Here is a 23,571-nt window from a genome sequence, read left to right on the forward strand (position 1 = left end):
GCAGCCGCGGCGAGACCTGCAGCGAGAGCGCCGGTGAGGCTCGCACCTCGCCGCCCTGCGGCACTGCGGCGGCTGTATCCCCGTGAGCAGCGCGCAGCGCAGGCGGCCATTAGGTGTCCGCGCCCATCGCCTGACGTTCTCTGAGCCCGCGGCGGGGAGCGTTCTCTGTGTGTGACAGGCGGGGAAGGGAGGGCGTGCGCGTGACGCCCTCCGCGCTCCGCCTCTCGCTCCTTGCTCCCGGCGCCGCCGAGCTCGGCCCGGTGCGGGTGCAGCTATGGAGCTGGAGCGTGAGTGCCGAGTCCTCTCCATCCAAAGCCACGTCGTCCGCGGCTACGTGGGCAACAAGGCGGCCACCTTCCCCCTGCAGGTGAGCGGGCGCGGACGGGCCCACCGCCGTGCGCTCCCTTCTTCCCGCTGCTGTTTCCCCTCCGCGGGGCGGCGAGGGGAATCGGGCAGGTGTGACGGCAGGGCTGCCCGGCGCGGGGGGTGGGCGCCCCTTGCCAAGTGGGGTAAGGTCAGGGCACGGCCGGGAGCAGCCCGCACGGGTGCGCTTCCGAGCACCGAAGCGCGGGGCTGGGGCGGGAGGAGCTGGGGTCAAGTGACCGACGCGGTCTCCGCAATCCCGGGCGCGACGGGGCCCCGGCGGCCGAGCCTCGCACCGGCTGCGCGCCGTACGGCCCCGGCCCGCGGCTCCCGCTAACGTCATTTCTCCCTACTGGCTTGAGGATGTGGTACGGCGAGCCGGTTTAAAGAGAGAGGGGGACTGGGATCGCTGCCGGTGGGCTCGCTCTGTTTAGCGCTGCGGGAGCCTGTGTGTGCCACCGGGCATGTGCTCCGGTATCGGGCGGGCGCTGCGGCTTGAGGGCGGCAGCGGGCACCCTTTGGTAACAGTTTGGGTTTGTGTGCTCTGCGCTGGGGACAGGGAGCTCGGCTTGCTGGAATGAGGTCCTTGTGATGCTGGGATGAGAGTTAAGACGGAGTCTTGGGCGGTGGAGCTGTGTAAGTCCCCACCCCTCAATTTCTGAGGATCTAGGGAAGCTGGAGTAGAGTGTAAGTACCACTTAATGGCTGTATAAGGCTAGAGCAGAGAAACTAGCTGACATGCCAAGGGGCTTGAGTGTATAATTGGATCCTGGCCTTCAGGGCTGGCATAAGCTGACTTCAGAGTTGCTTGCTAAGGTCTAGCTGATAGTGACAAAACATTGGTGTGCTTTGGGGTGAGCCTTTGCACGTGCCACTGTTCTCTTTTCTGAAGTGTCTGTATCATAAGGGGACCTTACCATCAAGAAGTCTTTGTTCCTTGACCTACAAAGCTTGCTGTCCAAGAATTTCATTGCCGGAACACAGTGTGTTGGTGCATTGGTTATCTTGGTACATGCTTAACAGGCAATAGCGTGATCTCACTTGATTATATATGAGAGATGGTATAGTCTGATAAATCATGCACTTGAGACCAGGCCGGCAGCAAGGTAAACATCACATCCCCTTATTGCCATCCAATTATAATGTAACCAAGTCTCTTGAAAATTAGTATATGGTACAGGGTAATGTACATATGAAATCCATGTATTGTAGGAAATCTGTGTATGTGAAGACCCATGCCTGAAAGGTTGTCATGATCTCTGGCCCAGCTGTCCCTTCTCTCCTACCAGAATGATTTCTAAATTGAGCTCCCCCTTTCTCCCTCTACTCCCCCCTGCAGCTATTTTTGTGGTATCACAAGGGCACACAGTATTATTTATTCCTGAAATCTCTAGTCTCTTAACTTTAATTTTGTGTCAAAGGTTCTTGTTACTCTTCTGTAACTCAACCTTTCTGTGGCATATTAGCCTGTGTATGGGTGTCTTGTATGACTTGGCAAGTCAGTTCCTGTGAAGTGTCTTTAGTTCCTTAACTATGACACTAAAATACTGCTGTAGTTAAAAAGGCCTACAGATGTTGTAGCTGGGTTCTGTTTAGGAGGCTATCACACTCACAGTGTGTAATGTTCCTCAGCATATAGCATAACAAGAAGTTGCTGGGGTGAAAAAAGGTAATTGGGGAACAACTGAATTCCTGTCTCTACAAACTGCACTTGAAAAGCCTGTGTAGGCAACTCTCAATGAAGTTGTCCTTGCTAGAAAGTTATTTAAACCCTGGTTTTGCTAGAACATCAAATGTAGCAAATTGCCGCCAAGTAAAACCTTCCTTTTTAAACAAGGAAATGAATTACAACCCTAAGCCTCTTCAATTCTGTTTGGTTTTATGCAGATAAAAATGAAATGTAATTCTAGGCTTGAGGATGGGTACAGATCTGGCATGCTTATGTTATTTCCCATTCTCTTTTTTACTTTTGTCTTCTGAATCACTAATGGTTAAATGAGGCTTCCTTCTAAACTCATCAGTGTTGACTTTGCAAGGCTCAATATGCAGACGTGTGTGTATGTCCCTGTGTGGTCTGATGGGCTGAAATCCTGATAGAACAGTTCAGGAATCTGCATTTGGACAGCAGCATCCAAATAGAAAACCAAACATAGTTTCATCTCTTCTTTGCAGACTTCTGCAAAAACATCAGGCATGTTTGAATGACTTGATCTTTGGTGGAAGTCTATGACATTATTAATTATTAGCAATAGCCAGTGTAACAATGTGCACAACAGAGAACTCTTTTATATCTTTTTTATCTTTTTTAACCAATTACCTTGTTTTGTTAGGCTTCCAGTACACTAAAAACTAAAGTATTTAAAAAGTAGGTTTGTGGGAAGACTTCCTCTATTAAGTATATGGTAAACACTTTCTGTATAGCAAACACAGCAAAAGATAATTAGACCATATATTAAAACAGTTATAATAATGGAAGTAATCTAGCAGAGTGAGAAATACTAGAACCCTTTACACTATTTCAGGTTAAAATACATTTGTTCAAGTAGTTTGGGATTTTAGATCAACTAGTAGGTCTCGGAGGAAACACACTCCTGGATTTCCCAGGTAAAATGCCAGGAAGCGAAATGCCCTCAGCTGTGCTTTGAATTCTGTCTTGTCAAGAGGTGAAATAGTTTTTACTTGCATGGCTTTACGGTCTCTTTAAAAGGTGGTTCTGTGTTATTTTTAAAATAGTCTTAAGTTATTTTGCAGTTGTGTAACCTGAGCAGGTTTTGGTATCAGGAAATGGTTTAGGGTTGTCCAGCATTTAAGAGAGGAAGAGCAGCCTCTCTGAGTTTTCCAGAAAGAGGTTTGAAAGTACAAGGAAGGGAAAGGAGAAAGTTCCAGCCAGTTTCTCCTGGGCACTTGCATGAGCATTTGGTTGCCACTGGACTACATTATATTCCTGTCTGCAAGCCAGAGGCTGTTGATCTTTGCTTATGCCTAGGATCTCAGTATCCGGAGAGTTCTGTACATTATGTTCTTACGTTGTTTGATAATGCTGGTGGACATTATTACCTTTTTTGTTTTGTTTTGTTTTTGTCTGCCTCAGAATTTTTGTTTGTCTCAGAATTTGAGAACATCTTGTCACTTTTGGGTATCTAATTCTTGACTTTCTTTTGTATCTGTTTACCTTGAAGATGGAGCTAAAAGCATGGACAAATACCATTAATTGTTTGGGTCTGGAGAATGAAATTGTTTATTCTGATTTGTAGGACACCACCATAAACAGCTTCTACAGTTTACAGGATAAGATGGCCTTTTACAATCTGTTCAGTTATTATTTTTTATTATTATCCCTCCCTGTTCACTACCTCCACCTCACCCCCCCACTCCCCTGCTGAATGGAAATAATTGTCTGTTCAGGTATTAATAAGTGCAGATGATTCTCATTCTTAGATTACTCCTCTTTGATTCTTTTCTGCAAAAGAAACAGTAAGTCTACATTTTTAGCTCCCTTTTAATTGTAAAAAAGACGGGAAAACAACTTTGGTCAGCACAGATTGTAATTTCTTTGATAATTAAGGATAGTGTTGCACTGCACAGTTCAGCCAAGGGTATAATTTGCTTTCATATGCTGAGACCAAAATCAGTATCAGCCTATCTTTAATGATTATCTGCTGCTCTAGCGAAAAAAGTTTAAGGCATTCTTTTTTCTTTCTTTCTTTCTTTTGTTGAACAGCGTAGCCAAACAGATTAAGGATTGTACAGAAAGAGACAGAAAAAAGAGCATCTCTTATTTCAGATTGTTCTGTTTTTCAGAACCTACTTCTATTGTGTTAATTATATGAGTCAGAAGAAGGATGAATCAATCAAATGTTTATAGAATAACTAAGAAATGTTCCTGCTGGCTAGCCCTTATTTTTGTTACAGATCAAAGGCTGAAAAAGCCTAACCTAATGGTTTTCTTCATTGCTTCTGTTTTTGTTCTTGTAAGAAAGGTAAACAAGGGACAGAAGGGACAGATGAATTAAAAAACCCCAAAAATCCAACAAAACAAAAGAACCAAAATAAAACCACCCTAACAACAAAAAATCACACAAAAGAACCGCCTCAGCCCCAAGAAAAAAAAAAAGCAAAACTCGTCCAGATTAACCCACCTATGAAGAAAGGATGGGTCTGGCTCTCTGGGAGCTTAGAGGTACCATGATAACTTTGAACTTCTGAGGAGATTGTAGGAGGTGGACTTTTGGCCTGTATGGTAAACTGGAAGGGAAGTAGAGAGGGACAGGACTGGGAGAAGACAAGAAAGTGGAATATTCCTTGAAAGACCAAAACAGTAAAAAAACCCAGTTTGTGCATCATCTTTTAGCACTTTAACATTACTTGAAGACGACTAGACTGAGGCAAAGAACTAAAAGAACTGCTAATGTGATACGGACTCTAGGTGACAGGGCCAAACAGAGTCTCTAAAAAACTGAGAGCATAGCTGACTGAACCTTCATCATCTGAGGTCAAGTCTAAGGATAGTGGTATTCGTAACTGTTCCTACCAGTCACGAAAATAGAGTCATACAATATAGGTTGATTATATATTACAGTTGAAAAGCTGAGAAAAAGCATTCTAGGATGCATTAACATTTATTTTGGGTTTTGCAGTGTGTATGAGGCCAGTTGACCAGTTCGCATTTTAAACTTTTAAAAAAGATTATGATAAATATTTACAATAATTTATCATTATTATGATTTGCTAACTTTTCTCTTGTACATTGTGAAAATTGGAACTATGCAGATGCGTAGGCTGATATTTGATATAGTCGTTACACTGAACTGTGTGCTGACGTGAAGAAATAGTAGATTATGGGTTGGTTGGTTGGTTTTTTTTTTTTTTTTAAATGTAATCTTTTCATCTAACATGACACAGCAAAGTGGAAAGATTAAGAAGGGGATACTATTTAGTGACCACAAGTATGTGCAGATACCTGATATCAGAGCAAGCAAAACTGCCTTACCCTCATTCGCCCACTTCCTTTGGAAAAAAAAAATTGAGTTGTCAAGAAGTTGCAAATCTTATTAAAAGACTGGAAAACCATGCCTAAAGGCAGAGCTGCACTCTGTGTGTGGAGCAGTTCATGTACTCAGAGTCTCAGTAGCGTTTACTTGCTTGAGGTGGTTTTTTGTTAGGAAATGGCCTTGTGTTCTATCTTTAAGGCTTAGATTTTTATTTTAATTTTTTTTTTCTTTTTCTGAATTCTTGCAGTTATTATGTCTTGTTTCTGCTCCACCTGAAATAGCTGAGAGAATGAATATTTTTTCCCTGTGTAAACAAAGGATAGATACGTCAATAATGATCAGATTTCGGGGCAGGGGGGCGGGGGCTTCAAGTTAAACTTAATTGCATATATAGATTAAAATTTATTGAAATTATTAAAAAGAAAAGTATACTTTGAAATAAAAAAATTAACCTTTAATTGTATGTATGAGTATGGTACAAAGGTAAACCGGAGAAAAATAGATTACATACAAGCTACTGAAACCCTTACAATCTCCCTTCTTTATTGTCTCTTTTCATTGTTTCTATTTATATCAAAAAATGCTGGTCACCTTTCCTTGAAGAGTAGTCATTTTAGATAAGGGATGCAGTATTATCCATGGCTGACTGAACACATGCCAGGCAGGTATTTTTAGCTTCTTTAGGCTGAAAAGATGCAAGTGGAAGTTCCACTTCAGTTGCTTGTGTTGTGTGGAAAACAGGCTGGAGTTGGCGAAGCAAGGTTAATGTGAGGAGTTGAACATTAGTCCTGGTACATAAAATGTCCATTCTTCTGAAATTGCTGTGTGTGATAAAGTGTGCAGCTGTATATAGGGGGGAAAAGCCAAATGAGCATAGTGTTTGAAACATGCCAAGGTGGTCTGTGTTGATAATAATATGTGCCTCAACAGAAGCCAGACCACTTCATCCTCTTGTGGCCTGGCAGCAGTGCTGTAACTTGTCACAGAAAAAAATACTACTATGCTGAACTCTCTGAATTTTTCCAAGTGTTTGTTCAGGGCTCATATTTGTTGATGCTAATTCATCTGTGGCACCTCTGAGCTCCAGTTCTCTTAACATCTGGAACAATTACCCATAGAGCAAGGGAGAGAACGGTGACACCAAAACTTGTGTGGTTCATTAAAAAGCGAAAAACCCACCACCACCACCAAAAAAAAACCCCAAACCAACACAAAACCGCAACAACAGCAACAAACCCAAAACCAAACCCAAGCAAAAAAACCCTGCACTTCACCTTCTGTCATCCTGTGTAAATTTTAAGCAAATGGACTAGTTTGAGATGAGTAGAAATCCTTCCATCGTGATTTAACTTGGCTCCTTTGGATGTACAATGCACCTCTTGTCAGAGGGATATGTAGGATTGAGGAGGTGCTAGAGACATACTGGAAAATGGTCTCTTTCCCCATGTCAGAGCAAAAGCTGGAGACCCACTTTCTGATACGTAGATGCAGTGGTTTCCAAAAGCAGAAGTAAATGGGTTTCCTAACCAGCAGATCCTTTCCAGACTGATCACAACTGTTCTCCTTTTCCCCTCTGCAGGTTCCAGTCATGTTTTACTTCTCGGAAGATAATCTCTGTATAAATCTCAAACAAGGATGACACAGCTATCAATGACATTGACAAGTTCAAGGGAGGAATCCATGGTGATCTTCAAAAATAGCATTCATTAGGTCCTTCTACTTGAAACTGCCAAAGTAGTAAAGTGCTGGTCTGTCCCACAGTATCAGAATAAGGCAACATTTTTTCTGTTACTTAAATTGGCAGATTACTAGCCAATAAAGCCAAGAATATTTTCTTTAACATTCCATTTAGTAAAGTTTGGCCTAAATCTAAGCAATTAAAATATATATGTATTTTTTATAGTTCTCTGCATCTTCATGTATTTTACAGTGTTTGTTTTGGGTGACGAGTACTGCCGAAGGAAAACTCTTTTTCCATCCATCCATCCAACCCTCCCTCCCTCCCTGCCTGTGTCATGGAATAGAGCCCCTGTATCATATGGTGGGCACCATGTTACCTGTGGAAACCTTCATACACAGAACAGCTAACAAAAATGGGAAAAAGTTTTAAAAAAATAGATAAAACTGAGACCTGCAGGGATAGTATTTCCTGCAGCACATTAATTGTTGTTGCTGTTTGTGGATCAGCACAAGCTATAGTCTGTGTTACACCTCATTCCTTTTGAGCTCAAGTATTGCCGGTGGCTTTATGGTGGGGATGGTTGTTTCTGCGCTCACTGTAGCTAGAAGTAACATTGTGCCTCTGTTCATTCATGCAACGACCAAACAAATACATGGCAACTGTTTAAGAGGTTATATTGTCATCTGTCCTCTGGGGTATAGTTTCACAATCTGCTGGCTTCAGTAGCAAAGCCAGCTTCAGAAACTTACTCTCTTACCAACACCAGCTGGTTCTTCCGCCTGCACTAAATGCTGTGTATGTCAACTCTTCAAGGAAAGTAATTTTTTGAGGCCAGGTGGTAGACTGTTCAAAGAAGCCACCCAGGTTATAAATAACTTTACAGAGAGGGAAAATCAGAAAATGTTTATTTTTCTTGTGAGTCAATTTCCTGATCCAGTTTCCTACACAGCTCCACAGAATGCTCTTTTGGCATAACTGAGGTGCCAGAGCAGGAGCAAGCCCCAGGTTCCTCTACCTGGCATCAGCTGAAGGAAGCATTCTTCAAAATATGCTCTTATCTAAGACAGTTTGCTTGCTCTGAAGGAATTAGTGACACATTTAACTGTTCTCTAGAGGCTTCATTCTTTCCCTGTGGTAGCCTTGGTGTGATCTTCACATAACGTGGCACCTCCTTCAGGGAGTTGTTTCTTGTTCTATTTTTACAAGCATCTGTTATCTTGCAGTATAACATCTAAAGCTTTGGTAAGAGGGTGGGATCCATTCATAAGCTACCTAAGAAGGCCAAATAAAGCATATGTGCTGGATAAACGAAATCTCTTGGTGGATAACTTCACCTAAGATGTACATAATGTTCTTGTCATGCCTTGCTAATGGATTGGTGATACAGTGCTAGCTATCCAAAATACAAACAGCAGGAATAAAAAGCAAATAAAAATCAAAGGAAACTAAGGTGTTGTGGGATCCCCCTTGCCATTTCATTCACTGAGATAAATGAGATTCAGTCCATGCCTATTGGACCTGTTGCTGCTCTGTATGTCTGCTTCTCCTAACCAGTGTTTGTAAACTTCTTTGTGTAGGAAGAACTGCATGATTCCAGTTGGCAGGAGTGTGCAGAGACAAGTATGGTAGTTTTGTCAAATTACATCTAAGTGTAGAAGGAAGCAGCATAGAGATGATGAATCTGAAATTTGCAGTGAACCTGTGGATTTTATAACTCTTCAAAGGTTTATGCAAATTGTAGCTTCCCCATCTGAAACCAGTATCTAAAGTCACTGTTACCTAACAGTAACAATAAAAGTCTCAGGATGGAAGGGGAGGAATGTATTTTGTTGGTGGAAGGCATTCAGTCACCCATAGCACCACCTCATTCTCCCTTTTTTGTGTTTGTCCTTTAGTGAGAAGAATTAAGGGGGAAAAGAAGCTGTTATTTCCTTGTCTTTCATTTACCTTAGCGTTTATAAATCAGTGTCATGCAGCTCCATCACTTGATCCCACCCCAGATGGCAGGAATGGCCACCTGCCCATAGGAAGGTTAATAGAGCAGCTGTACCACAAATCTTTTGACTGTGGTTGGGTCAATCCTGAACTGGTGTAATGCCTGGAGTAAAGGTGATGAGCACGTGTCTCACAGGCACTACAGGCTGTTTGTTTAAGTAGCCTGTGAAAAAATGCTAATGATATAGAACAAGGAATTTCTTAGTGCTGAACAAAACAGCTTAGAGGGAATTTTGATAAGAGCATGTATATTATGTCATCTTAGTGTCTTGCATTGAATAGTTAGCAATGCACACCAATCAGTCTGTCAGGGTAGAAAGTAAAAATGGGTGACCTGGTGGTATTTGCTCTGAAGCATTCCTGTGTCTCTAAGGCTTATTTGGATGAGAATTTTTAAGGCGCTATTGGATAACCTTGAATTTGGCCTGATTATGTTTCAGATACAGACTTATATTGTGAGCCTTTTCAGAAAAATAAAGACATAAACTACTGGAGAACAAGCTCACTGCCATCTCAGGCTGTTACAGTCTTTTCTGTTCAGATGGTCAGGATGTTACAGCTAGATCAGCCCATGTGCAAATTCTAAGTAAGTACCAGTTTTGACGGAGCACTTTGACAAAATTGCAGTCTGCTCTTGCAGAAGAGAGAGGCATTTGTTTTCTGCTCCTGTCTTCAGTACATCCTCTGTGGTGTCCAGTGCTGAAGTCAGCTTGTAGATCCTCAAAACTGGTATGCAGTTAATCAGAGCTGAAAGAGGAGCAGCACTCCAGAAAAAGGCATTAGGCAACCTGAGGTCATTCTCTTGTTTTTGCTGATGTGGCAGTAGTTGTGGTTTGGTTGGGCCTGAGAACTTGGAGCCACAGAGCAAGAATGAAACATCAAATAAATATGGCTGCATCATATATAAAATATCCCAGACTCCTCCACACATAGTTTCTTCTCATGTGTGTTCGTTTGTAACTGGAAAACAAAGTTGGGAAGGAAAGAAAACAGTGAAGTGTGGAGTTTGACTTGAGAGTACTAGAAGTTGAGATAAAAAGCAGGTTCGGGTAGGAAAAGGCATGGTGGTTTGTGGGTTTGGTGGGGTTTTTTGTGTGCCTGTGTGCGTGTGTGTCTGAGGGTGGACAGTTCTAACCAGGTAGTTTGTATGTTCTTGATTTTGTGTCTCTTGTTTGCGTAGTCTTCACATAGTGTTTTGTAGGTTTTCGTAAAGAGTAGAAAGTTCTCTTGTTTTTAACAAGTATCAGATACTATCCCAATGCTATTCTTTTATTTCTGTTAACAGTCTTTCCTATGTTGTCACTGGTGAAATAACTCCCCCCCCCCCCCAAGTTTTTCTGCTGTTTTGTATTGTTTCTTTTTTTTTTTTTTTTTTGGGGGGGGGGGTGTCTGTGTTGTAATTGCCTGTTTCTAACCTTAGAATTTGAAGTGGCCTATTTGATACCTGACTGTAGATTAATGAAGCACCAACAGTATCTCCAGCATCCCTGTTCCTAAGCTAGTTTATTTGCTCCTCTCTTTTGATCTTGGCACAGTATCTCCAATATACTAATGATTTTTCTTTGCAGTGCCTTGCCAAATGCCGCAGTAAAATACAGCCCTATTGTATGCTCAGAGTTCTCATTGTCTACTTGGTATGCTTTATTAAAAGCTCAAAAGGAGAGAAGAGATTGGGTTAGTCAATAGCAATTTCAGTTCGGTTTATCAGCCCACACCAGCGATTATGCCTGCTTCACTAATTGCTAGGACATGCCTTTTCTTTTTCCCGTTTCTTTTCTCAAACTGAATTTGTGCTCTAATTTTCTACACCCAGTACAATGTATATTTTTTTAATTCAGTATGAAATGGAAAGAGATGCATTTAAGTGAAGGAGCTGGCAGACAATGAGAGATGCAAGCTGCAACTGGGCAATCCTTTGTCTTTCTCCCCCTCCAAATTAATTTGATTATAGAAATTCAGCCATTTTGAATGCACTCCTGTTCCGTGTCCAGAGGAGCAATGATGGTCACTGGAACTGCAGTGATGACTGTGTGAGATAAAGTTCCAAACTGCAGTACTTAAACATCAGGATGTGTATGCAAATGACTTGTAATACAGTGGGTACATAGAGAGTTTCATGGCCTGAGACAGAGACTTTTTATTGGAAAATGTAACTGCCATTACTTTGCAAAAAATCCCCCCAAACTGAACTACCTTGTTTGACAGGGTAATTTTAAGTGTGGTATTAAAGTTAATTCTGTTAATGACTTTCAATTAAGCTGGGTTTTATGTAAAATAAAATCAGAAGGGTTGGAATGATTTTGGTTTATGTGGTACAGTGATTTTTTTAGACAAATACAGGTATGACTGGCTAATTCTGTTGGTGGATTATACACATGCTCTGCTAAAAGTCAGCAGTTGGGGAGTTACGATGAGTTTTCTTGAAAATTCCTCAGAAATTGTGTCTGTTTAAGCCTCTCTAACCCCATTTACGTATGTCTTTATGCTCTAAAGCTTTGTCCTTTAGCTGATGCATCTGTCTGTTACACTGCTAGGAGAGCCACTTTCCTGTTGGTGTAGGGCCTGTTAATAGCAATAGAGCCAGCTGTGATCTAAATGTGGATGAGGAAGGAGGTCCTCTGGAAGAAAATACGATCATATAGCGGGGCTCTTCAAGCCTTTGACTGGTTTTGTGTTGCTGTCATACACTCAGCTAAGGGCCCTCTGAGGTTAACCAAATGTTAACCAAATGAGCAGGCCATCTATTTCCCTTTCAGTATGTATATTACGGTCTGGTAGGCTACTGGTTGACAACTTTGACATACTTTCCGCTTGTATGGAGCACTGGACATGCTCTGTTTGTATACCTGTCTACTGTTACCTTCCTTTTTTGGCCCAAATCCATTTATTCAAGTGCCTTGTGCCAGCTCACCTTGTTGACTTTCCTTATGTTAACTGTATTTGTGGAGGCAGAGGAGTAAGACTGTAATCAGGCAATTAATTATTTGTTAATTAAAATACATAGTCATAGTTCAGATGTTTGTTGGGATGAACTTCACGTATTCTTAAGCTTAATAAACTGTGTATATTTGTATTTTGTGTGTATATATTTATACACAGGTGTAGGATTTTCTCTTAAATACTCATTTATATATTTTTTTTAAAATGCTGCTGTGTGCTTTAGACGATAAAAGTCAAAGCACTTCCCCATTGCTTGGAAAGCTTGACTCTTTCTTTAAACTGAGGACTTATTTTTCCTTTCTGTAGAGCCCCATGGCTAGTCATGTGTTTCCATTAATTTTTACAAATTAAACACCAGGTTTTTTAAAGTATATTGAAGGGCTTCCAAAAAAAAGAATTAATTTTAGAAGTAAAATAGAGGGGGTTTGTGGTTGTGGCAGCAGGTGATATGGTCTATGTTCTGAAAACCAAAGATGACCACATGTATAATACAGTATTGTAGAGATGATGGCAGCACACAGATAGAGTACATATAATGCAGTATAATCGATTCTGTGCAACATAAATTCCCTAAGCTCTTCTTTGGCAGCAGGGAAGGGCCTGTTTCTTACTGTGTGGATGAGGAACAGGACATTGGGTTTTTACATTCTGAGTTCAAATCATACAGGTTTAAACGCAGTGCTTTGCACAGTAATGTTCTCCTTTCTTTGTCACTGTTTACTAGTAACACTTGTCCAGTTCACAGGGCTCTGTGACTGCTTATATTTTCAAGGCTTTGAGGAGGTGAATATGAAATATTTAAAATAGCATTTATTTTTTACAAGTTCTGTCAATGAAATCTGTAATAGTGCTGTGTTTAAGGTAGCAGGATGATAGACCACATTCTCTAGGCTCTTTCCTTCTACTTCTTTAAATGACATCGCGATGGTTAGAACGGGTTTGGAAATACAAAATGATCTGGAGGTCATATTACAGTGATTTTCTTCTGCTTTAGAATACCCACATCTTGACAAAGAATGCTGCTAGCTGTTAAATCTTTCAGTAGCATAACTGTTTTTACCAGGAGAGTACATACACTGGAAGGTTTGAGGGTAATAGACTCTTTTAGAACTGGTTTAAAACAACATCCTAGTATCTGTCATAGCTCTTTGCTTTTCAGTCATGTTTTCTCTGCTGAGACAATCACTCTGAACTCAGACAGGAGATTTTAGTGGAGCATAGGTCAGTCTGAGCCAGCTTGCAATAAGGACAATCCTGACCATTGCTTCTCAGTGAAAGCAGTGAGGTCTGCCTGGGTTCGTGACTTCCTGAATCATTCCTAGGCATCATCATTTAGTCATCAAGTAGGAAAGCAGCTGAAATTAGCAGTTATTTCTGAAAAGACATCTGCATGTTGATCTTGCCCGGTAAAGGAAAACAAATCAGTAGCACAGTTGAGTTTACATACCTGAATCCTTGATTTGGAATTCTGCGCATAATTCACCATGCTGCCTTTCTAAAGGCTCTATCTGGATGGTTTTGATTCACTTGTCTAGTATGTGTTAACCTTCTTTTCACTATTCTTAATATTTACTGCTGTTTTGCTCTGTCAGTCTGTTACCATCTGTTGGCATAAAGGGCAGGACATACTTGGCTTAGGTGGTTCGTCATTTGAATAATAATTGAAACAGAGGCATTATTTTTCCATAAACTTTACGTACAAAGTGAGCATCTTGCTACAAAACAGAAGAGTTGAAATGCAAGAAAACTAAGTGTTGTAATACATCTAGATCTCCCCAAAATAAATATGGCATTGTATGAAAGTCAAATCCTCCTTTCAAAGTACAGTCTCAAATATTCTCTTCTGTTTAGCAGAATCTTGTTCTTTCCTTCTTCCTAGTCAGTGCCCTTTCCTTGTCAAAGTGTTTTCTCCTTGGAGATAAATTTGCCTCTTAGAGATGTGAACAAACAAATTATATAGTGAGATTTTCACCTGTGGCACATTTGTAGCTCAGATCTGGTTGTGAAGCCCTAATTAGGCATACAAGAAATCAGGTACCTTGTGTCAGCAATAAAAGAATTTGTATAAATAATCGGCTGAGCTTGAATTGCAACTTCAACCTCTGATACCTTCCCTGGACTTGTGGTTTACAATCCTTTTGGTTTGTGGTATCACTTGGGAAAATTGTTTTTGGTGTGCTCTGATATGGTAAAGATAATATTTTCCAAATTGAAGAGCTTTTAAGGAACTGAGGAGTTTGGATGGAGATCTCATCTTTGTTTCATGAAATATAGATAGCAACCTATGAACATTATCAGGGGACTTAAATACTATGGAAGAAACATGTATGCAGTTTACAAATTGGTTTTATGCAATTTTTTTCTTCTTTGTTACTCACACTGCTTTCCCCTCCCACCCCCTACCTTTACTCATTGTTCCAGATTTTTCCTCTAACATGAGCTGTAGTACTACTGCTTTGTAGTTTCAGTTTCAAACCTGAAAGTGAAATACCACCAGAGGCATAAGCCCAGTGCCCAAAGAGGGAAATATGCAGTGGTCTTGTTGCAGCTGAGAGGTGTTTTTGATTGAATTTCATTCTTGCAGAAGTAAGTCCTTGTTCTCTAAGGTTGTCTAAACTAAGTACAAGCTAAAATGTTCTAGTTAAATTGGTCCACTGATCATTTAACAGCAAAGGACATAATATGTTTACTGACAAAGTTGGCATAGTTAATACTGTAAACATGGATACCTCTGGTTTTTATACTTATAACCAGAACTTTAGGATGGGTGATGATATTTTATGTGATTGTACACATGGAGTGCTACTGTGAGTAAAACTGAGCTTTTTTTTATGTAGTGGTGTCATTGAATGATGGAGTGACCCAGGCTGGCAGGGACTTCAGGTCCCCAGTCCAGCCTCCTGCTCAGAGCTGGGTAGGCACTGTGTTCAGACCAGGTTGCTCAGGGCTTTGTCTTCTTGTGTCACAAAAACCTCCAAGCACAACTATCCCACAGCATGTCTTTCAGCTCTAAATTTCTCTAAACTTCTCCCTCTAAACCTCTCTTTCTCTAAATATGTACATGTAATGCATTGGAAATTGTTTATTTGTTTTGAATGTTTAGTACCTAGGACAGCAATAAAACATAGATCAGTTCAGAAGTTCATGTAATTCAAGTGACAGTTTTTCTCACATACTTAAGAGGTTTAAGATATTTATCATTTAAAAAAAACCCAAAACCAACCAACTTTTTCCTTCCAAACTGAATACAAGCAAGAAAAAAGGAAAACTTCTTGAGTTCTATGAAGTGTGTGATACTTTGGAAAATTTACTTTTTTCCCTGTAGAAGCATAGTAAAGCTGCAGTGCGAATTTTAAACAGAAGCAGTTCAAATTTCTCTAAGCATTTGTCAGAGTAAATAAAATTATTAAGTGAGAATTTAAATTAATATTTACTCTGAAGCAGAGCAGGTCTTTGTAGTTAACAGTTTTCTGTCTCAAGTGGTATTAACAATCACAGACCAAATAGGATTAGGAGGTAAGAATGAGTACTTTCATTTGTCTCCAGACCATTGGTACCTCATGTAGATGTGCACAAATATAAACATAAAGCTTAGCAATCACTAACTCTGAATATGAGAAGTTGCATTTGCTTCAAAATCTTCCCGTTAATTTCTTTGTTGCTGCGCTCACGATTTTTCTTAATGTGGAACAGTTTTCTTTCTCTCTTTTTTCAATCTCCTCCTTTACATAACAGGCACAACTTAAGCTGCCCTCTTGACGGAAATCTCTGTTTGTAGTCCTTCATTTCTAAAAATCTTAAGCACTAATTCTCTGTGATGAAGAAATGTGTGATTGAAATGTTTTCTGGAACGGAGAGGAAGAGACACTGTAAATGTAACAAAACTCTTAATTCTGGCATTAACGCAGTGGCAGGGTCTAAAAGACTGCATTTTTAGAGGTGAACTGGAACTGCCATCTAGTTATATATATAACCTAAGGCATTTTTTGTCTGCCTAAGTCTTTAGGTTGTTCTGCTAGTAAAATAATTGGTATCATGTGTAAATTTGAATCCTGAAGGAGATCCATGTTTTGCTTTTTATTGTGGCGTGGTAGCTGGATATAAGTTTAAGTTACTTCTGTGCTTTTAGGTAAACTAGGCTGTTGGTCCAGTTTTCCAAAAAGAGCCAAGACTTTTAGATGTTGTCCATATATTTTGAAGTCTCTTCCTTTCTTGGGTGTTGATATTTCCCTTGAGCACTTGCTAGTTTGAAGATGCGCATTCTGATAGTTCTGTAGACTAGGTGCCTGCACAGGTGATGCACTTTCTCTTTGTAAAGCTGGAATTGTGCTTTCTGCACTGTGGGAACAACTATGATGTTTGTTCCTTTCCTTCAGTTATTTGTGAGAAAGAACTAAGCACAATTTGATCTTGTGCATAACGTGTTCCATACTAGCTGTTTCAGTGTCAAATACATTCTGCTCCAGTGTGTGTATTTAGATTTAATTTTCCAAATTTTCCAAATATTCTTCTGAAGCGTATCATTCAGATCTGCCAGCCATGCCTTCCAAATACAAACCTTCTCCAGTTTTGATGCTCAGTGATTTATTTTTAGAAATGTAACAGTTCTGTCTCCTTTGCCTGAAGATGCTTTAAAAGTATATTGGATTTGCCCATTTTCCTCTGAGATTTCAATGACAATAAATGTCACTATATGATGTGATGTAGGCAACCTTAGTTTGGGTCCTGTGAAGAACGTTGTTTGACATGTGCTGACGCTGGAGGCTGAGAGATTTAGGATGAGCTCAGTTACTGTTTTCCTTTGAAGAGTGCTTATCATTATTCCCCAAACTGTATCTAGTGGAGTGCCTCAAGGGTCAATGCTGGGACCAGTATTATTTAATATATTCATCAACGATTTAGATGAGGGAATTGAGTGTACTATCAGCAAGTTTGCTGATGACACTAAGCTGGGAGGAGTGGCTGACACGCCAGAAGGCTGTGCTGCCATCCAGCGAGACCTGGACAGGCTGGAGAGTTGGGCAGGGAACCCGCCTGGACACATTCCTGTGTAACCTCATCTAGGTGTTCCTGCTCCGGCAGGGGGATTGGACTAGATGATCTTTTGAGGTCACTTCCAATCTCTAGCATACTGTGATACTGTGAAACTGGCTACAGGTTTAGATTTGCCCAGGATTTTCAGTTCTGTGGGCAAATGATACTTACACAGAATGACAACAGAGGGAAAGCATGGAAACCAGGAACTGTCCTTTACTAGAGGGCCTGTAAGAGATCATCCAAAACGGGGGATAATGGTAATGTAGGTGATGTGCATCCCTGGCATTTGGAGCCCTGGACATTTGCAGAGTATCTGCCTTAATCTACATTTCTAAAATGAGAGGCAGGGGTATCACTGCAGGATCCTTTTTTTTTAGTGAGGAGGGGAAGTAACAGGTTTATTTACAAGCTGTTCTAGAGAAGCAGTAAATAAAGCATTATGTCCTTTTCATAGTAAGCTCCGTTTTCACACTAATCAAATAGGATTTGAAGGCATGTGCTGCCATTGGCAAAATTCAAGTGGAGTGAGTGCCTTCAGTTTATTTACTCAGGGGTGCAAGGAACACATACATGCCTACACACACAAAAAGACAGTTTTAACACCCAAACTTGAGTCATTTTGCAAATGTGGCAGACTGATATGCAGAGGAGTTCAGGAAGCAGAGGGAAAGTGGTGCGTCAAGGAGTATGAGGTGAAACTATTGGTATCTCAATAAAGGCATTTGTCACACAAGTGCACCTGGCAAAGTGCTGCTTGTGGCTTCTGCTGTATTATTTTGACCAAACTGTAGAGACAATTGCGTATTTCGGTGGACCTTGATAAACCATTACCACTTTGAATTTGTCCTTTGTTGACTGAAAGCCACAAAACTACTGTCTAGATCTAACTTCGTATTTATTTACTGTTTCACTTGCGATCTTTGCTGAATTACAGCATTTTGATTGCTCATAAGATACGGAAAGGTGGTGAGGTGACAATTTAACTGGCATGTATGTATTTGTTTCAGAAACGTGGAGAGGTTTTTTTTCTGTATGTAGGAAAAAAACATCAGCACCTAGAGTGGGCTGATTTTAATGAATTAAAGTAAGTAATTTAAATGTTTTTCACATCAACGAGCAATAAATTTGTTGTAAATAATTGAGTTTAGTCATGTTTTCAGGTGATATTTGATACTTTAGTGTGCGGATATGAGAGACTTATTTTTTGTCATGATTTATCTGATTTGGTACACTGGCTCTGATCACAGTTTTCTACGTCTGTACATATGAAAATAATGTATTTTTAATTAGGTAGTTAAAATTCGCTTAAGATTTATTCAACCTCTGGTTTGGGTAGAAATTCAGAATCGATGCTTTTAGTTAGCTCTGCCCAAGAAATTAAAAATATGAGTATATATTAAAAAGATCTAACAAGACATCTTCTGAATACAGCACCTTTTGGAAGTGAGGAAAGTATTATCATTCAGTGAATCAAACTCTTTCTGATACGTGTGGTCATTTAGATATGCAAGGATGATAGTTACTAGTAGTGTTATTTAATCAGTTTAAGGAGGAAAATAACTTTTCCATGTTCACTTGAGATGACAAGCTTGTTAAAATGAACTAAGCAAACCAAAATTAAGACACAGTTTTCTCTCTAGTGGTAGAAAAGGTGATTGCTGTCAAAAGCCGCTTTTAGCACTCAAATATACCTTGTTTTCAGGCCATCTGATGACTAAATTCCATGACTTTTCAATGCAGTTTTCCTTGGTAGAAAACATGCGCTGGCTTGCCATGACTTCAACATTCTTTCTGATTATTTTAACACTCTTTATGAAGCCTAGACCTTAACATCTGTTGCTCTTATTTCAAACGTAGTACTAATTAGACGTTATAGTTGTACTTTGTTTTTAAATGACATTTTATGTCTTTTAATTACTCTGGTTTGATAAGAATCCTCATAAAAGGCAATTCCTTGCACTAACAGGGCTTATTTTGAGGGTTGAATCAGAACTAGAGGATTTTGTAATCAGGTGTGTTAGATGAATCATCTACGTTTATTCAAAACAAAACTTTAGAGCAAATGACAAACTGTGACAGAGTAGACTAACACCAGTAAGTGATTGTCTGGAAACCTTTAAAGGCTTTTTAGCCAGTTTTGCACTGATGAGAAAATTGAGAATATCAAGCTCCCTCACAGAATTTGAGCTGTCTGTGACTTTTCCTCAACTATTCAAAAGCACTTGCTTCAGCTTTCTTTTACCAAGCTACAGCTCAGCTAGCCTGGCACCCAGCTGTCTCTGGGAGAGGTGGCCTCCCTTGTATTTTCCCTTCTGCTGGTTGAAGCAGACTAACTGTCCAAAACAAACCAAAAAATCCCTGATCCTACAGAACAGCTTGATGAGAAATCAAATGATAGCTGGTGCTGGTGGAGACAGTAAAGAAGGACTGCTCTTCTGGTGACCATCAGCTGCTACAGTGTTTATCTGTGTTGTAGTAACAGCCTTCCTTACAAGCACTTACGCATGCTCTTCTTCCCTAAAGCACTAAATGTAAACCTCATTAGTTAGTAAATCATAGTAAGTATGTTCTGTAGTGTTGGGTGTTAAATAATTGGAGAGACATGATCTGAATATTGGAGAGAAATGGATTAATTCACAATTGTTGCCAAGACGTTTGAAGGAAATAAGAACTACTTAAGTTTGTTCATTGCAGGAGGGGAAATGAATATGAGATGACAGTCTGGTTAGAGGCAGTATTCTCATTTATTTATTTGAGAAGCATGTGCAAAGTTCATAACAATGTATTGGTTATGATAATAATAACCAAGGTATTGCCATGCTCTCACCCCTTTAATTCCTGTGCCTTTAAAATAAAGGCGAAACAAAAACCTGGGGTGAGAGTAGTAGCTGAGGTTAATTTTAACTTGTTCAGGCTGAGACAACCCACCATTCTGTCTATCATTAATGTAAAATTAGTTTTCTTTTTGGTTAGCAATTAACAGAAACCTCTATTGTATATTAAAGAAGAGACTCTGTGAAGACCTGTGTTGACTCTGAGCTGCAGAAATGACAGAAATGCAGCGCTGCGGGCAGAAGGAACTACCTGTTGCAGCATGTACCTCCATCTTGTAATGGCACAGGGTTTGAAATAAGGGCTTATCACTTAATGGCTTTCATGTGCAAAAGAAAGTACATGCACAGCGAAAACCTAATGCCTGGCACCATAAACCCAGAGATTTTTAATACATGTGAAGGGGTTGCCTTCATGATTAAAAGGGAGAGGCGTGCATCTTGGTGAAAAACGTGACTAGCAAAAGCTTCGTTTGTTCACTCCCCCATCAGCAAATTGCCTGAAAGTGGATCATAAACAGTGATGCATCATTACTATTATCTCCTGGTATGACTCACTGAGCCATACATAGCAGCTCTTCTTTTGAAAAGAATTCTTACTCAGAGCAAGTAGGATGCAGAAACAAATATTAAATGTCAGACTGTTACATCATTGTTGCATTAGAATTTCTTTCATGGCAGATAAAAATGTCTAAAAATGGCTTGAGCAGCAGTACCTTGTCTGTATTAAGCACATATTTCTAGATTAAAAATCCTCATTAGTTTTCTCCTTTTTTGATGCTCTTATTTTCATTATATTTAGCTCTCTTTGGGCAACAAGAATGTGTTTCTTGATTGTACTAGCAAATTCTTGGATGTTTCAATATTTGAATTGCTGGTAATGAAAGGTAGCAGGTGGTTTTTGGAGCATGCTTTGGGCTTTTTTTACTTTGTGTTTTTAAGAGCTCTCTCCTTTTCATTGCCTAATCATGTCCCAAATTAATTCTCTGTCATTTCTTTCTATTCTCTTTTAGTTGTAAAGAAACTGCTTGCGAGATCCAAGTATGGCTCATAACACTGACCCTTTTTAAAATTCTTCTGTCACCCTTTTGGAAAGATTTGCTTCCTGGAATGTTAACAGCATCATCCCTCCATATTTTGCATTCTTTTAGAACCTTGAAATTTAGACTCCTCTTCTTGCTAAGAAAGATTAGCCAAGGCTTTCTTCAGGTCTTCGGTGCCTGCTGCTGGACCAGTCTCTCCATCCTCATCTCCAGATGGACTCTAGCCGACAGATCCAGAACCCTGTTTTTCTGATGCTGTTTCCAATGTTGCTTTTGTTCCATGTTCACTGCTGTAGGAAAGTACTGCATTGTTTGTTTATGCTGAATGTATGTTGACTCAGCTTTCATTTTAAATCAACACTTAAGATTTTTAAATATGCACTGTGAAATAAGAATCTTGTCTTGTGTTTTTGTTGATGATGGGTTAACAAACATGTGTTATTAAAAAAAAATATTCCTGTGTTCTGTTACAGGTTTTGGGATTTGAAGTTGATACGGTGAACTCTGTTCAGTTTTCAAACCATACAGGTAAAATTTTATATGCATCTTCAAATACCATCCCACAGTGTCTCAGCTCTACTTAACATGTGGCTCACCTCATCACAGGGCAGTGGAAAGGAGATCAGGTTTATGTTTTGAGTCACATTTTCAGGATATAGGACAGAAATGTAATTTTCATGTTTTCAAGTCTCACTGAAGTCTGGATTTGGGATTAGGCATGATATGATGTGGTAATGTCCTGTTCTGCTACTTCTTTTGTTAGGCAGTAATCTAATTAAAGTCAGACAATGAGATAACACAAATACTGACATCTACGCAGGCATGTGTAGGCATGTGTAGGCATATGTAGGCATGTTTACTCCGCAGGCATGTTCACTCTGTGAACAAGGGAGTCTTCAGTACTGTTTTCTGTGCCTTATGGCCCCATGACACTTGTAATCATATTACCAACCCAAACATCAGAAGACTACTGAGCTAGACATAATGTTTTCTCTCTTTTTCTGCCCAACCAGATTGGCTAGCAAGTATTATAAATTACATTCTGAAGGGAGGAAGGGAGTGGGGTGTGAATGCATTTGGGTGTATTTTCACTTGGGTTCTTACCCTGAACATGATGCACTCACATAATACTTTCAGACCTCCTAACACTCACAGTGCTAGAAGACTTAATTTTTAAAAAGAAAGCTGAAATGTACGTTTATTTTAGCAACACCTTTCACCCATAAAGGAGTTCCAAGTGACTTTACATTTTTGGATCGAGGCAGATCTACTGCCATGGTTTTGGCAGGCTGGTTGTGGGGAGATCTACTCTAGATAAAGGAATTCTAGGGGTGTCTAAAAGAAATAATCCAGGAATAAATTCTGACCTTAACATCTTGGAAAAGAGCAAAAATTGTTTCTGACAAACAAAAAACCCAATAACTAACCAACCAAAACCACCTCCCCAAAAACAACCAACCAACAAAACAAAACCCCAGAAAGCAACTGACCAAAAACCAAATAAAAAAACCCTCAAACGCCCCTCCCACCCAATAGCCCTCCCCTCAACAGCAATCAAACAAAACCAAATGTTGTGGTTTTGTCGTGGCAGTCAGTAACCCGCGCAGCCCGCTCGCTCACTCCCCTCCTTTCTCCCTCTGCTCCGTGCCCCCCCCCAGCTCCCGGAGGAACAGAGAGGAGAATTGAAAGAATGTGGCTCCCACGGGTTGAGATAATAACAGCCCAGTAACTAAGGTGTAACAAAAACCCACTACTCCTACCACCAGTAACAATGATAAGGGAAATAACAAGGTAAGAGAATACAATACCACCCGTCGATACCCAGCCCGACCAAGCAATGAGCTAGCCTTTCCGGGTAACTCTCAGTTACATCCTGGGCATGACGTGCTGTGGTATGGAATACCTCTTTGGCTAGTTTGTCTCTGCTTCCTCCCGGCTTTCCCTCCTCCCTGGCAGAGCATGAGACTCAGAAAGTCCTTGGTCAGCCTAAACATTTGAGCAGTAACTAAAAACATTGGTGTTATCAGCGCTGTTCCCAGGCCGAAAGTCAAAAACACAGCGCTGCACCAGCAACTAAGAAGGAGAGAAAAATGACTGCTACTGCTGAACCCAGGACAGTATCCACCCCTTATTCCATACCATTCACATCATGCTCAGATCCCACATTTTCACTATACCATCGCTCTTACATATATACATACATATATATGTACATACGTATATATACGTATATACACATCCACAGAGAGAGAGAGATCACTCCTTAGTGCATGGACCAATCCCTATAAAACTGCTGAGTCCATTTGGTCCATGATACCGGGTTCCATCTCTTGTAACAGTCTTTTGGGGCAGGAGAGGCTGTGTGCAGTGTTAGATCATTGCCTGCTGATGCTGATCATTCCTTTACCGCAGAACTCTTCTGGTTCTATCAAAGTTCATTCTCTGTTGGGATGATGGTTGGAAGGAAGTCAGGGCCAGTCGCTGGTGACCTGAAGACATCTAGTTGGTGGGCTGTAAAAGTATTTCATAGCAGGCAACAGCATACAATTTTGTTCACTGGCTGTTTTCCCCTAAAATCAAATCCCCTTGAGGTATACATCGGACTTCCCCATCTTCCTGCATTACCCACCAAGTATATCAGGATCCCTGAGCAAAAGGGATCCCACGAGTGGGTTTGCCTTTACCTGAAG

At 40.3% G+C, this 23,571-nt stretch overlaps 1 protein-coding gene across 1 annotated transcript in view; it reads left to right on the plus strand.

The window, feature by feature from the left end:
* The first annotated feature begins 254 nt into the window (after positions 1 to 254).
* PDXK (pyridoxal kinase) overlaps positions 255 to 23,571 on the plus strand; it is a 48,027-nt gene continuing 24,710 nt past the window's right edge. The window contains exons 1-2 of the mRNA XM_080613258.1: positions 255 to 367; positions 21,355 to 21,409. Of these exons, the coding sequence (XP_080469384.1) occupies positions 275 to 367; positions 21,355 to 21,409 (148 nt within the window). The 5' untranslated portion in view covers positions 255 to 274. The remainder of the gene's footprint in view (positions 368 to 21,354; positions 21,410 to 23,571) is intronic.

Source organism: Psittacula echo (assembly GCF_963264785.1).
Source record: "Psittacula echo genome assembly, chromosome: 3".
Lineage (NCBI taxonomy): Eukaryota > Metazoa > Chordata > Aves > Psittaciformes > Psittacidae > Psittacula > Psittacula echo.